This window comes from Carex rostrata, chromosome 19, assembly GCF_964058835.1.
Source record: "Carex rostrata chromosome 19, lpCarRost1.2, whole genome shotgun sequence".
NCBI classification, from domain to species: Eukaryota; Viridiplantae; Streptophyta; class Magnoliopsida; order Poales; family Cyperaceae; genus Carex; species Carex rostrata.
The window spans coordinates 3,366,282-3,383,024 of NC_135936.1; the positions used below are offsets into that span (position 1 = coordinate 3,366,282).

Consider the following 16,743-nt stretch of genomic DNA (forward strand, 5'->3'; position numbering starts at 1 on the left):
AGGTCGGGTACACGGGTACATGCAAAAATCGGGCCAGTCATGATTTTTTTTAATAATACCCGACCCTACCCGGACCGACCATACCCGTACCTAACCTTACCCGTACCCGACATTACCCCTACCCGCGTACCCATCTACCCTTACCCGTACCCTTATACCCGACCCACTTTAATTCAAAACCCAAATTTGAAATTTCCCTCCACCCTTATACCCTATTGCTTTAAAATAATTCATAATTATTATTAAAGTAATTGATTTAAGAAATTTTTCATTTATATTTTATTGTTTTAAAGTAATTGATTTAAGATATTTTTTATTTATATTTTATTTAACCTATTGAAAATAAATGAACGTTTAGAAAATATATTATCAATTTAAAATGTAAACTAAAAATTTCGAGAAATAAATAAATTATGAAACTATATAATTAGAATGAGAATTTAAAAATAAAATAAAATGACTCGTGTAAATAAATAAATAAATACATTTGTACTTAACCGATTAAATATACAAATTTTATTTATGTAGGAATTATAAAAATGTGACTCGATAATTTTATGTATATATATATATACTATTTGCTATTAAACTATTCATATTTTAAAAGTCAAATTATAAGCACGTAATAATATTTATACGACACTGTTAAAAAAAAAAAAAAAAAAAACAGAAAGAAAGAAACAAAAAAAAAAAAAAAAAAAAAAAAAAAAAAACCGGACAGCCCTACCCGGACCACCTACCCGGTCCGACCTGCCCCTCAAGGGTACAACGGGCACGGGTATAGGACGGGCAAGACACAGTTTTTGAAAAAAATATCCCAAGATACCCATCTACCCGTGATACCCGTGCCCGGATATACCCGGCCCGCCCTGCCCCTGCCCGAGATTAATACTCTATCCAGCGGTTACAAAGGGATAATCATTAGGTCTCATTTTTATTCCCATTGCATCGCCATGCTTGGGCTTTGCTTGTGTCTGTGTAATGACCAAACAACCATGTGAGAATTAAGATCTGCCCCAAATAGCAAACAGCAGAATCTGGAAAAATTACGGTAATTGGTTATTTATTAACTAAAGAATTCTTTACAGGAAACTCCAATAATTGTACAGAACCTATAAATGCAAATAAAAACATATGATAGACTAAATCATTCAGTAAAAGACCAAAAAAAAAAATATATATATATATATATATATTACTGAATAGATGAAATTACAGAAAGTGATGCAAAAAAAAAATGTTCTCGAAGACATTTCTCAGCTCAATTAACCGAAAGTGTTGGGAAATGACTGGGATCATTGATTAAAGGCACCTCTGCATCAGAACTAACAGGCCAACCAATGAAATGGCCTCTAGTTTGTCCACCCTGACCACGGTTGGTGCCACGTGCACGGCCACGCCCTTCCGATCTGTTGTAGTTCTGACCTTCCACTGGCCTCAAAAACTTATTCACATTCAATGACTGAAACAAGAAAGATTTGTAATGAGAACTTAGAAATATTATCTTTCCTGAAAATAGCACAAAGCATGAAAGGGGAGGTAAAGCACCCTACCTTTCTACTCTTTTCTTGCCTCTCTGTGTCTTTCTTTTTCGAAGCGTCCTTGTTAGAACCCTGTTATGATTGTAATTTTATTATAAGCTTAAAACACTTAAATAATTTAAACGATGTTTACAAAACAAATACAAAATTGGATAAGGACTTACAAGTTGGATGAAAACTTCATTGTTTTCCTTTTTGACAGAGAGTTGCTTCATGCATTCAAAATCCTTGTCCATTTCAACTTTTCTATCTTCAGTCTTCACTGAGACCAAAGCCTTTCTCCTTTCCTCCATTATTTTCTCGTACTCTTCCAATGTCATTTCCTATAATCAAGTCAAATTTCATTTGAGCATCCTCAGAGACCAGGACCACCTTTTTAAGCTACAAGTAAAAATATGTGAATATATAAATGTGTAATGTCTCTTTGCAAATCACCGCAATATTTGGCAGGTGCTTCATAATTGAGGCCATTATACAATTGATATACGCCTGCAACGGAACTAAGAATCGCATGTAAAATAAGCCATTAAGTTCTCTCAAGGCGTCATGTACCGAGTACCGACCTCACCTACAGCTAGACTAACATAGAAAACTCTTCTATATGTAAAAATAGGACCACCTTTTTAAGCATCCTCGGAAAGTAGGACCACCTTTTTAAGCTATAAGTAAATATATGAATACATGAATGTCGAATGTCCCTTTGTAAAGCATCACAATATTTGATAGATGCTTCAAAATTGAAGCCATTATACATTTAATATACGCCTGCAACGGAACTAATAATAGCATGTAAAATAAGCCATTAAGTTCTCTCAAGGCGACATGTACTGACCTACAGCTAGACTAACATAAAAAAAAACTCTTCTATATGCACTCAAACTTCAATTGAAGCAATATCCAAAGCCCTTAGCCAAGCAATTGTCATAATGCTTACAAGTTTAGCATAAAAGGGCAATGGTAATTCAATATACGCCTGCAACGGAACAAGGATGGCATGTCATGGCCATCTAGTTCTCTCAAGGCAACAGATAGATCTAAAAATTACAAGCTAAAGAGAAAGCTGCAATACAATACAGCAAGTTGTCATTTATACCTTATCTTCAGGTTCCTTCTCTTCTTCCTTTTGTGGGTCCTCTTTGTCAGCCTTGCCATCATCAACAGGTCTGTTTTCCTTCTTTTCAAGTTTCTCAGAATTCCCTTTGCTTCCCTTTTCAGTAAATCTGAAACAACATTTCAAAACATAAATTAAATAATAACAAAATTTATCTTACAACAATGTCCATTGTTATCAATTTGAGCACTTGTATGAAAACTAATCTTAAATTGAAAATAGATAATAATTTTTGAATAAATTAAATGCATAAGAAAATGGACAAATCTTAACTGAGTACGAAATTCATCTCCCTTTGCATCTGGCCTACGGTTGGCATTGCTGTATCTATCATATGCACGCCTTGGGCCACCTAATGAAGCATCTTTCACATCTCCATTTGCGTACCAAGAAGAGCCTCGTGGGGTCTCACCTCCCCAACCCTCTTCTGTTTGGGTGTTGGCATCATGACCCTTGGCCCTGAACTCACGGTTTTGGCCATGTGTACCCCTGCGCGGGAACTGACTCTGGCTAGTTTGTATTATTTGGGCTCCGTTGTTCTTTGCCCCCTTCACTGTAATTTTTAAAAAGGGTGCCAAGGGTTAGGAAGAATACAAGCAAAAACCAACTGGATCGTTTTCATTTTTCTCCCCAAGTTGAGATAAAAGACTAGAATCTTATTGGGTACAAAACTTCAAATCAATGGGACTTAGCATTGTTCCATTTCTCTTACATTCTAATTTCAATAGAAACCGGGGAGGCTTTTGTTTTATAAAAAAAAAAAATAATACTTCAGACACTGGACCTACATTATCATACAAAAAGAATTCAAACAAAAAAAAATCAAGAACAAATGGAACGATACCAACCTGTTGAAGGGGAAGAGGCTTCGATGGGAGCTTTGCCTGAGAGCCCTTGACCGATGGGATCTTCTGCGGCTGCTTGCCTGCGGCAGTCACAGCGGCGATCAGCTGAGACGGATCTTCGTGATCATCATCCCTTAACAGATCGAAGAGATTGCCGCGTTGCGTCTCCATTTCGCTACCTTCGGAATTTCAAGGGTTTGTAAACTGTGAGTGGCGGGTTCTACAAAACCCTAGTGGCGGCGATGCCACAGTGAGGATATGGGAGTAGTCGATGGGATTATATACTAACGAAATTTTTATTAATATAAAATATATTAAAAAAATATCGAGATTAGAGAATGCTTTCGTGTTTATTCGAGATATAGGGAAACCGTTATGGTTTATCACAGCCTCTAGTCATTATGACTTATCACGGTCAGAATTAACGATACTAATCATCGAACTTGAAAAAAAAAAAAAAAAAATCTTAGCCATGATTACAATCACGGCCAGAGACCCATAATTCAAATCTAGTGCAATATCTGACCATGTAGAATGAGATCTAAGTTTTTTTGTTTGTTTTTAATATGACATGCATGCCTGGCCGTAATTATCAATCACAGTCAGATTTTTTTTTTTTAGTTAATTAATAAGTGCGGTGATTAGTATTGCTAATCCTGATCGTGATAAGTCATAACGGCCAGAGACTGTGATAAACCATAACGGTTTTCCTATATTTCGATAAAACGCAAATGCGTTCTCTAATCTCGATATTTTTTTAATATATTTTCTATTAATAAAAATTTCGGTATATACTATGTTGGATAGTATGTTTGGATGCAATACAAACCAATATGATACCATAATAAAAACTGATGATTAATAAACTAATTGGGAACATATTCGAAACAGATAATTAATGTATAATAATAATGCTAACAAAATATGATACTGTAATAAGAACAAATGAGATGGGTTCAAATGCCTTAATATTTGTTTAGCTTTCATTTTTTAAATTGTAATAACTCAAAATTTAAAACTTAAATATCAAAATAGAATTGTTAAATATAATTTATGTCATTTCTTTACGCACGTGTTAAATGTAATGATATTTTAATTTTTTTTTGATTTTTTTTTGGGTAGAGAATCCCGTAAATAGTTTTGATTGTTATCGAGAACTTGTAAAAATACATTTATGTAGATAATTTATGAACGTCAATTTTTCAATTTACATAAAAACAAAACCAAAAAGTAATTATTTTTTATGTGTATATAAAGAAAATAACATTGATCACATTTAATAGACTTATTTTAATATATACTTTTTATAATATTGCTATTACAAACTTAAAAAATAATAAAAACTGTCCTCCTAAAAAAAACATATCATTTTGGAATATTTTGCTAGTAATATTTGATATTCGTTATAAAAAAAAAACAAGTATATAAAATATAATGCGTTTCAACAAAGAAAAATCACTTTGACAATATTTTAACAATACTGACAATCTTCATGTTGGATTTTGGAGCCCTCGACTTATCCGTTTGACTAGATTTGCAAAACATACATAACTGTATTTTACAGTTTTTTCTTCTTAAGATATTGTGCAGGTTCATGACAACTAAAAATTCAATAAATACATATCAAGGATGAATTAATGAACTGCAATATAACATCGAGGATGTAATCATGAAGCACAAGATATTGGATAACAAAAATATTAACTCAAGATTAAGGACAATTAATCTGTAAAAGTGCTAAAATAAGCATACTAGAACTTTATAGCTTAGATTAAAAAATTTAAAAAGCCTTATTCATCCCCTCTAAGTGCTTTGGACCAACACTTCAAACTAAAACTTGAATTTGAAATGTAATATTATGGATAATTTACATTATTCACATGTCTATAAAAAGTGATGAGTTTTATTGTATATTCTGACGTCTATCAAGTGGCTTAGAATTTCAACAATCCGAAATTAATGATCTTTGATGTATATATCATCAATACTTAAATTGTATAAAATTTTAATTGTTGGCCTATTTATATTCTCTGTATACCTATAAATTTACTTTTTAGTCGAAATAAACATTATCGAGTGGTCGCTCCTCTTCCACGGAATGGAAAACAAAACTACAATTTTTATGTACTTTGACAACGCCATGCATATAACAAACTTCATAGCATGTAATATCGGTATCCCCGTCATCAAACTTTCGAATAAAAATAATTTTAATGATGGGAATATTATATTTACGACTAATTATGTGGCCGCTGGATACAAACGAGGAATTGTCCGTTCCATTTGCACTTAACCCCAGTGGTCCTTATCCAGCATTAATTCGTTAAAGTTGGTAAATAACCAGTAAATAATGAATAACTATATATCCATGATAAACCACAAATATGTACTGCAAAATTTGAATGTTACCATATGATTGTATATTTATTGGTCTTATTTATTTTTATGTTTTTAAACAATCGCTAATCAAACTAACAAACAATATTATATGAAATGTTGCACACTCCTATTTTAGGGTCATTACAAACAATAATATACGAATACGATTGAATAAATATTAAAAATCATAACATGAGATTCTGTATTTAACAAATACCATATATGACTAGTATAAAATAGCTCCTACTATGTCCATACCAATCTGATGACTTCTTATGCAGGGGTGAAGTTAGAAAATTTGAATAAAGAGGGCTAAACTACAAAATACATAATATGCGAAAAGACAAAAAAAAATATGTTCACCGGAGATGAGTTCAAAACCTCACATACATGAAATAGAACTCTAATAACTAAGGTACAAGCTATTATTTGTCATTTTATAAAGAGGCTAAACTACATACAAAAATTCAATTAAATTTCAATATAGATAATTAAAATTTTAAAATTATAAGAATGACTTGGCCTTTGATTAAGTCTGCATGTTGCTAAATCTTACATCCGCCACTATTCTTACGAATACATTAATTGGCTTATGAAAAAGAAAACCTACCGGCAGCCACCCTGCAAAATACAATACGATTCCGACCAACAAATAAAATATGCATTGAAATACATAATTATTGTCTTCCAAAATGACTGAAATAAATGACAGCCTAATTACACCTTGTTTGGATGGAGAGTACATGTAGGCCGGGGGAGGGAATAGAAAGAAAAGAAATTTTTTCCCTCCAATCATTTTTGATTGACAACATTATATCGGAGTAAAGTATATAGAAAGAAAAAAAGGTTTAGTCTTGCATAATTATAATCAATAGAATTGATTTTCCTTCAACTTTGAGTGTAACAGGTGGAAAAAAATTATATCAAATATTTTCAAATAAAATAACACAAATGTGTTCAACTCTATATCTTACTTATATAATTCTTATCCAAGTTCATTTGCCATAAATCTACATTAGCCACTAAATCACTCATTAACCTTCTACATTTTAAATAACCAAATAAGAAATAAGATGAAAAGAGAAGTTACATTTATTTTTCCTCATTAATCATTCAAACACGAATTTAATCTTCCTCTCTATTCCATTTCATTCCCTTCTATTCTTCACCTCCCCTCCCTTCCCCTCCTTTCCTTGCTCTATTCTCCATCCAAACAAGGTGTTAAATACCAATCTAATCTCCGGAGTAAATTAGGCTCACAAGTATGGTTATAACTAAAATGACACCAAAGTAACTAAGGTAAAAAAAAATTCCTATATTAAGTCAGCGAGGAAAGAAAAAATGGCTTGAAATAAACAAAACATACATATTTAACTGAAGAAACAGAAAATAACAAAATTTTAAACCCACCCCCCTAGTTGTCCAATGATCTGATCTACATGATAAGAGGGAGTTAATCTACACTTGATAAAATGGTTACAATAGCAATTAGCCAACTGTGACAGTCCCAGCAGTTAAATCAATCAATCAATTGAGAGATACATTTATTTTACAGAAGGAACCCTCACAAGGGGATACAGTTCCATTTCGATCCACTTCTCCAATTTCTCACCTAGCCATTCCAATCTTTTGACTAACTTCATTTCAAGCCACCTCAAGAGAGAAATCTGATGCTGCTTTTCTTCTCCCCACTAGAGATCAAAAATCCTCTATTTCTATACGTGTATGCAAAAAAACCATTATGCTACAAAACCCACTAAACTATGATCTATCATGAATCATGACCGCCTTGTACTAGGAGAGTAATGCGTTTTACACTGTCCACCCGATCAGCTTTGTACCCAATCTATCAATTTCGCAAAGTGCAATTTTAGCAAAAACAAAATTAATTATTTAATGTATTAATAACCAACGAGATCATTGCTTGGCATAAGAAAAGATCCAAGTATAACTGAGGTTCATATATTTATTTCATGCACAGAAGCAGGGGCGGAGCTAGACTTTCAAGCTAAGGGGGTCAATCATATAAAATTTACATCATATGGGGGGTCAATTTTATAGTATTCATAGATTTTTACTCTAAATTATATAGATAATCATGTATTAATAAATAAAAAAATTGCAAATGATTGAATAAATGTGCATCTGCCATTGCTCAGAAGGTCCAAAAAGCTGGTATTTCATCGAATCAAATACCACAGACAAGACTATATCCAAATAAACGTAATTGCCTCTCAGAGAAATTGTGGGCCAAGGCTAAGAATCAATTTCTGGCCCAGATCTCCAAAAGCAATCCCAAAAGTAGTTGGGTAAATGGGTTTCAAGCTATACAGTTGTGGTTATACCAGCATATACTAAACTAAAAGATGCTACCTCAAGGTTGGTATCAGGGGAGAACCACCGCAAGAGCACACCAAGGTGTATCACTGCTGGTATTAGTTTGAATAGCAATGGTGTTGTCACCTACAACATACAGAAGTAAATTTCGATCAATCACAGTCATGCCAAGGATAATATTCAGATACGGTTCTTTTCTTCTTACTTTTGGTTCTTTTTTTTTGTGAATAAGCAATGCCACCAGATGATAATTAAACAATTCTCAAAAGGCTAAGGCCGACAAAGAAAGCAGTCATTTAGTATTTTTAATTCATATTACTCCCCCTCAACTGCAGCAGGCTTCTCAAAGAAACAAGTTTCCGGACAAAATTAATCAGTAAGAGCGTTGTTTGATTCAGATATCTGGAATGCTAACTCTGATACCATGGTAATCAATTAATTGCTCCTAAAAGCTATAAGCTGGTAAATTAGGCAGTAATTTTGCATTTTACATTCTTGTACTGGATGCTAACACCAAACTAGTCAGGTTCACTAACAGTAAATTGCTGGTATCAGACTCCCTTCTAAATAGGTATGACAGATTTAATTACTGCATTTTTCCTTTTTCTATTTCAGTTATTATTTTATTTTATCTCTGGCAATGAATATGCCAGTACCAAGTAGTATAGCAATTTTAAAAGGGACGAACTACAAAGACAAAAGAAGTACCAAACTGAGAGCAGTTGTTCCAAGTAGAAGTAAATACAACTTCCCCTGCAAATCACAAAGAAACAAAACAAGTTTTAAGTCCACATGTTACAGATACAAAAATGTATTACTAGCAGATGTGGAGATTGCTGACCTGCACTAGTTTCAGATTTGAAGCACGGCTGAGAAGAACAAATGCAAATTCCCCAATCTGTGCTAGAGACATCCCAACCTATAAAAAGGGATCGAATGTAAGAGAATCAAGTCTGAATAGATAACATAACGAGTAACATGAAAAATAGCAGTTTCCACATAATTATGCAGAGCAGTGAGCATGGTAACAAATGCAGAACTCATAAATTGTCATGAATCTATGGAATAGACCACAGCAATTTGAGGAGAGTTCAGAAAATTTTAGTAAATTGTGGAACTTTTGGGATTTTGGTGGAAATTTGATACAAGAGAGTACCTAGATGAGAGGCAGTGGCGAGGAGAAGAGAGGATATAAAGATAAAGAGTTCAAGACTTGATTCATTTCGTCCATCTTGTTGATTACAGAAGTTACATGGGTATTCATAGCTAACTCCTCCCACTTGTCACTCTAATTATCCTAAACACCACCCATTAACTACCTACGATTTAACTCCCATGTATTCTAATTACTACTAAAATTATAAGGCATTAAAAAATAATCCGACAAGGTTTTAAATTCGTAATTCAGTATAATAAAGGTATAATATGTGAAAAGGCTTTTTTTTTGTAACGAAAATGATATACCAAAATACTCATATTTTAAAGGCAAGTCAAATATATCGTGATTCCACAAATAATACGGGGTATAAATCACTTGTAATTCATAAAATTAGTGAATACGAATATGAGACAAACTCTTATCAAACAGCCATTTAATTTTCTATTCGTTTAAGAAGGTACTGAAAAATAAATGTTTAATTAGAATATGGGTATTATATGGGAACCTTGTTACAGTGGCAGTGAGGGAAATGTCTGGCACATTTTTCAATTGCATGGGAGAAGGGACATAGAAGATATTTCTAGTGCTTCACATGCTTAGACAGTGTGTGTGCGATTTTTTGTTTTAAGGCTCACACCTACTCAACATTGAAAACACAACCAGAAACTGAACAAGCTCAAGGAAGTAGTTTTCAACAATGCATAGTATATTGGATCAAAAAAGGTATGGTACAAACAACAACAACAACAACAACAACAACCAAGCCTTTAGTCCCAAGCAAGTTGGGGTAGGCTAGAAATGAAACCCAACCAGAGTCACATAATTTTGGGTTTCATTTCCACAAAAAAGGTATAGTACAAAAAGATAATAAATAAATGCAGCCATGCCAAAAAATAAAAAAGGAATCAAGAATACTGAAAAAGATACTGGGAGTGGTTTTCGTAACATTTCTTAGCGGAAAAAAACATTTCCTTGTTTAAGAGAAGCATCGGTAATAACTTGAAAGTGGAATACAATTCTTACAAGAAGGGAGGTCTTGTTGTTGTAGCCGAATCCCTTCACGACTACGGCAACAATGACAGTTTTAATAACTATCACCAAGATAACAGCTGCTAGCAAGATATCCACATGGCTCCAAAGAAAATGCATATGAATAAGCATGCCTATACTTGCCAAAAACAGTGCTGCGAAGAAGTTGCGGATAGGTTCAATCTGCAGATATATAACAAACCTGAAACTTAAGACAGCATTATATTCCCCATTACTTTTAATATCAATTGACAATTGCCAAATTTTCTTGGCACATTCGACAAGGAAAGTAACTTAAGATTTGATCTGATGAAGAAGACATGACATTCAGTAAGGTATTGCTTCTTTCTTATGCTTTTGTTGGTTGATTGGAACATTCTTTTACATTTTTATGTGTGTGCTTGTGGCATTGCTTTCCCTTTTTTTTCCCAAGGGTCTGACTACAATTTTAGCTTTTGAGAAAACATTGCAGTTTTTTCAAATTATATTTAAACATTCTTCACCATAGAACTTAAGAAGTTAGACTTTTCAATTTTCCTAAAAGTTTTAAAAACCAGACAAAAGGGATGAACCAAAACCATTAAGCTAGTAAAGCAAGAAAGCATACTTGTTCGAGGGTGTGCTGTGCAAGGTCAGTTGTTGATATCATAACTCCGGCCGCAAATGAGCCCAGCTCCAAGCTAAGTCCCAACTTGTCACTACACTGAGTTGGCATAAGCAGTGTATAAAGAATACAGCATGTCAAAAATAATTTCAAAAAGAAACATCGACTGGGGAAATCAAACAGAAAGCATGCAAGAGACAACAGACGTAAGAATAATGATCAAGACAAGATAAATATTTCCTATCAGCATTGAACAATTGGAGACCAGTTAAAACGGTTAGAAATTTACCCAAGCAACTAACAAGCAGAATGCAACAGAAGCAAGCTGGTAGAGTTCATTTGTCTGCATTTAAAATCACAACATTGATAATATCTACATAAGACAAGAGCATTGAAAAACAATTATTTTGAAAAATAAACAGAAGTAAATTCACGAAAATAACACTATTCAAATTTTCGGGATATAAAGTCCTAAAAAGATGAAATAACCTGAGATGAAAGGCTTATCATGAGCTTAAGAAACCAAGGCACGCATGTGCGGGATAGTATAGAGAGAATAGCGAGGAACGTGCATAGCACTACCAACCTGGTGCAATAATAATTCAGTCATCGAAAAACAAAAAGAAATATAAAAAAAGAATCGTTTTCTTTTAAAAATTGTTGTCAGGCAATGCTTTCGTTGACAAAACAGTGATGTTTTCAAACAGAAGAGGATTAATAAAATGAGCTTTGAAAGAGAACTTACGATTTGGTCATAGATATGACACCCTGAAGGACACCTGAGGATCCACCTAATATAGGTAGTAGTGCAAAAAGGAGGCCAACAGCACAATCCTACACACATAATTTTTTTATGAAACTAACATATCCGATTAAAGGATTGGATACTAATCAGACTTGGAACCAGAGAACAAGTCATTATTTCACATCAGCGGTTGTTTGCGTTTGTATTTGATTTTATTTATGGAATTGGGCAGGCCTAGATTTTGTCCGCTTCATTAAACATATAAGAAAAAAACAATAGATATCACATTCTTGTGTCATGGATAATATTTAAAAGATTAAACAGAATACCTGAAGTATAAGAGTGCCAACTGTGACCTGGCCATGAAGGGCGTTTATGCCATTTTTTTCCATCAGAAACTTCAAAACCTATGCACAAGTAATGCAGGTCATATGTGTGACATTTACCAATCTTTCGTAATTTCAAGGAAAGAGGAAGACTGCTAGTAAAAATTTAATTAAAACAATATGGCTGTTATCCATACTAGAACAGATAAACACCGTACTCAATATTCTTGGTTCTTTCAGCATAATTAGTAACAAGTACCAATTAGGTAACTGCCAGTCCCAGAAAAACAATTCGCAAATTATATTTTGGACTTTCACCTCGTACCAAATTGCATGCTCATGTGAACATGTAGTAGAAAGCAGGATCATGAGGTTGTCTTACAGCCTTGCAAAAGTTGGCAGACACTAACACTATACAAGAACAATGAAGCACACTACTTTTTATTGCAAGAACACCGAAGAAGCTACATATAACACTACGCTAAATTCCAAAAAAAATATTTCTGACAATGTAAGAGCCTTACTCTGTAACAATTGTGTGATAATATACATTATAAAGTCCCAATATAAGATATCATGTTACAAGTATTCTATTATACAAATTCTTAGCCCATTTTGCCAAGTGTTTTTAGATAAACTGAATTCTTTCAGAATTTCAAAGTTTTCAACCTTAATGTAATGTACTTTTCATGGATTCTTACATATCAACATTGTCAACCTTCTCACAATCTACAACCTAATTATGCTATCAATATAAGAAAGTACAGTAATTTGGCTGTGATAAACTCTCAGATGGAACTTGAAACAATATTGACAGTGCAAACATTAACCTACCACAGCTGTTGATGACATAGACAGGAAGGCACCCACAAAGATTCCCTCTGAAATTTTGCCTCTGGCTAGCTGAAATTTTTACAATTGTCAATTTCAGATCTACAAAATGAGCTTATCAGATTAAACTGTAGGAATGACAAAATCACAGTCCAAAACTTATATAAGCAAAACAGTACAACCAAAGATAAATTCAAAGTTAGAACAATTACCGATGCTGTTATACCACACAAGCACATGAATAAAATAATTTGGAGTAGTCCTCCTAGCACAGCAACAGCACGGACTACTTTAAGCTATCAAATAAAAAACAAAATGCATAATAAAATAAGTATAAAGTTAACGATCATCACTGACAATGTATATAGAAGTTCAGGAAATGCTCTTCCCTGCATAACAAAAAAGGCATTTAAAAGAAGTACCTTGGCAGCTGAGAACTCCAGACCTAACGCAAAAAGGAGAAAGATGACTCCAAATTGCGCCACTGTTTCAACCTATTAGCGGACGAAACAAATTATTCATTAAAAAAAAAAAAAAACCAGCCCATGGATGCACTGTACATCAGAGCAATCAATATGAATGCATCCTTTTGGAGAAGCAAATATACACACAGAAAATAGATAATATGGTAATTGTAATTACTAAGTATGGCACCATGGCAAAACTAATCCTAAAATGGGTGAAAATTACCGAAAAAAGAACAGAGGATGGTGGAAAATGGAAGTTCAAGACCGAAACAACCTTTGTCAAAAATGTTTCAGGACTAACTGAGCTATCTCATACACAATAAAAACCAAGCAAATCATAAGGAGAAGTTTCAGTAGTGGGAGAGAGGAGTACCAAAAATTAAAATTTAATTTCAAAAAAAGCACCTTACTTGCACCATTTCACTGACAAAATTAAAACCACCTGGCCCAATTATCGAACCCGCTAGCAAGTAGCCTGTTATCACCTGCCACGTAGTTAATGAAAAGTCTTTTTCAATATTGGATAGCATAACATTGACATAGAACAATAATTCGAAGGGATGATAAAATCACATATTAAGGATCCGTGCCAAATAACTAGTATTAAGGATAAAGAAAGCATATTTAAGTGCTACAAACAGCCGTATACTGCACTGACAAAACCTGATCTTGTACGTACTGCCGGTCTTTTGTTTTCTCATTGTTTTTTTTTAGTTGATTTTCTTAATATTTTCTTCTTATCCGTTGAACCAAGGCGTAAACTTGTTGTCACCATGTGACTAAATTCAATTACAGAAAAAGGAGATGAAACTGACTGGTTGTCCAGCACATGCAAAGGCAATACCACCACATGTAGCTGACACAATGACTACCACAAGATCTGATATCAACCTACAATATTTCATCATTCATAATTAGCGATTCATGGCAAGTGAAGTTAAGATTCACACAAAGGGAGTTACACAAAGAAATATGAATTACAAAGACAAACCTTTGATCTAACTGTAGCACAGGATACTTTGATTTTGGATTGGATATGATGAAAACATTATCCTGTGTCATTCGTACCTCCGGTCAGTCTCAAAATAAAAGATAAATTAAAAATAGAAGTGCTATATCAATTAATAAATAATAAAAAAATATATAAAGTACCTTTCGATCAATCAAGGTCTCTGCTCGATTTTCATTATCTAAATTAAACACATTGTGAAGCTGGAAAGACCTGGCATTAAATTAGACAATATAAATAAATAAAAAAACAATACAAGAAAAAGGGAAAGGGCTGAAATGTAAAATCAAGACATTTAGTTCAAAGCATACTGCTCATCCTTGGTTTCATTTTTCTTTGTTGTGACTCGAGCTACTGTTTCTAGAACAGCCTGCAAGGAAAAATTAAGACAGAAAACAAATTTATAGGATTTAAAACCCAAATTTATTCATAAACTCCTAGTGAAAACCAAAACTCCAAAGAGCCTAGAAACAAAATTGGGGTTGCTAATAATCACATCCCGCTCTCCCACCAATGGGTGTGTGCCAAGTCGCCCACAAGTGCCATCCCTGGGTTGGCACTTGTGGGCGACATAGCACATGTTCATTGGTGGATGAGCCCAGGAAAGCAAAGCATTCCTCAAACAATGAAAAACTGTGACCCGGCGAAAAGGAATTTAAGTCAGTATGAACCAGTGCAGCTAATTAACGCAATAGTCAAACTAGCTTTCTATCAAAAAAAGTAATTGACAGAGAGAAAGACTGCAACTGACTTCAAATTCTTCCAATCCAAGCAATAATTGGAACTCAATCCTACTATCAACTATATCGAAACTAGGAAGTCCATGTATTTCTTTTAATTTAAGACCTGGATTCCTATTTGGTTACTCCTAAGACACCAATTAAATAGAAAATAGATCATTTACCTCATTTTCGGCAACACTGTTATTAAAACTTCCTGGATCTGTTTCTGTAAATTGATTGAAATGACAGATCAGTTAGAATTCAAAAGGGTGATTTATGGAGATCTAAAGAAACTTCTACCATATATTCATATCTTCTTACTAACTAATGGAAGAAACAAATTAATAACAAATGTAAACTAAATTTGACAGGTAATCCAACAGACAGTTTTATAATGATTTTTCTTTTGGAAAGTAACAGTTTTCTAATAATTAAAACCCCAGATACAATTTTGGGAGGGATTGTAGCATCAGCTAGTTCTTGCTCGCCTAACTAAAAGCCAATTTTGATCCCAGGAGCAAAATTGTGTTAAAATCGAGTGGCTACAGACCAAGCCACAAACCTGATAGTGCGGTTTTCAATGTACAAACCCTGAAAATGAAACCCTAGCTCTAGTCACTTGCTGACAAAGTAACAAGGGATCCAAAACAGAGATCTACATTGCTACAAAGAATTAAAAGCAGAAAGCAGCAATTACAAGATACTCCTGACACAACAGTGCAGAAGAAGGGAGCTTCGGTAATTAGTTTGTCGCAAGAGGGAAACTAGGATTAGAAGTTCAACCAATACAATGGCGAAATCTTTTTTTGCAAACAAATACTAAAATGCGAGGCATAGCTCACAATTGCATCAAAGAGCCAAAATTCAAACAAAAAAAAATGAAAGAGTGGGGTCAAAGAAAGTACAGGAGATGGATCTACAACCAATGCAACGAAGATGGACGGATATATAAACCAAACAAAGCAAGAATTAGATCTATATCTAGCATACGCACCAGCTCCAGTCTGTTCGGTCTCAGTGAACTCTTTCTGAAGAGCTCGATCAATCATATCCGCGAAGGTGTTCTCTCCCTTCGCCTCCGTCGAGTTCCCACTCGCCGCCTCGCCTTCTGTAGTTATCTCCGCCGCCTCTGCCACCGTGTCTGAGTCGTTTTTTTCGGCGATCGCCGGAGGAAGGGTGATTAAGAGGAGGATGAGGAGTGCGGCCAGGAGGAAGCGCCACATCATCGCTAGCTTCGCGCGTCGGTGCGTGCGCTTTGTTTTCTTGAAAGTCGGAGAGCTTTTGAGGGGTGAAGCAGACTGGAGAAAATGACAAAAATGCGATTAATGATGGAATATCTGCAAAACAGCCCCTAATTTTCATTAAATTTTAATATTTCCGTTGTCCTGAATACTTTTCTGCTGCCACGCTTCTTTATTTTGCATTTCCCAAACTCTTGAGACCCTCCGACTCCGAGCTCTGAGGAGCTGGAATTCGTATCCTCTGCATCAACTCAAAAGGGAATCTTTTGAGTTAATGAATCTCAACCGTCCAATCTGTTTTAAGATTCGTGTGAAGATCTGCACTAATATTGAAAGGCCTCTATGTTATAAGCAAGTGTAGGATTGACTCCGTTTAAAATCAGACGGTTAAGATTCT

General features: G+C 34.2%; 2 protein-coding genes across 3 annotated transcripts; both read right to left on the bottom strand.

Annotated features, from left to right (window-relative positions):
* Positions 1 to 1,086: 1,086 nt before the first annotated feature.
* Positions 1,087 to 3,746, bottom strand: LOC144571260 (uncharacterized). Of its 2 annotated transcripts, none has more exons than XM_078320482.1 (6): positions 3,497 to 3,746; positions 2,926 to 3,205; positions 2,635 to 2,764; positions 1,706 to 1,864; positions 1,554 to 1,613; positions 1,087 to 1,462 (listed from the first exon to the last, which is right to left on the bottom strand). In XM_078320482.1, the coding sequence occupies exons 1-6, from the start codon at positions 3,666 to 3,668 to the stop codon at positions 1,262 to 1,264; spliced, it is 1,002 nt and encodes a 333-aa protein (XP_078176608.1). In that variant the 5' UTR covers positions 3,669 to 3,746; the 3' UTR covers positions 1,087 to 1,261. The 2 variants fall into 2 exon arrangements, with proteins under 2 accessions (XP_078176608.1, XP_078176609.1); XM_078320483.1 differs by having other exon boundaries at positions 1,094 to 1,462; positions 2,635 to 2,761.
* A 3,482-nt stretch (positions 3,747 to 7,228) lies between these two features.
* On the bottom strand, positions 7,229 to 16,490 carry LOC144571443 (K(+) efflux antiporter 4-like). The gene is made up of 20 exons (XM_078320725.1): positions 16,100 to 16,490; positions 15,288 to 15,331; positions 14,695 to 14,753; positions 14,527 to 14,596; positions 14,366 to 14,427; positions 14,190 to 14,265; positions 13,785 to 13,859; positions 13,330 to 13,401; positions 13,120 to 13,203; positions 12,911 to 12,979; positions 12,080 to 12,157; positions 11,751 to 11,839; positions 11,495 to 11,591; positions 11,295 to 11,348; positions 11,009 to 11,104; positions 10,396 to 10,584; positions 9,055 to 9,132; positions 8,922 to 8,966; positions 8,250 to 8,339; positions 7,229 to 7,722 (listed from the first exon to the last, which is right to left on the bottom strand). The coding sequence occupies exons 1-20, from the start codon at positions 16,329 to 16,331 to the stop codon at positions 7,648 to 7,650; spliced, it is 1,734 nt and encodes a 577-aa protein (XP_078176851.1). The 5' UTR covers positions 16,332 to 16,490; the 3' UTR covers positions 7,229 to 7,647.
* Positions 16,491 to 16,743: the final 253 nt, after the last annotated feature.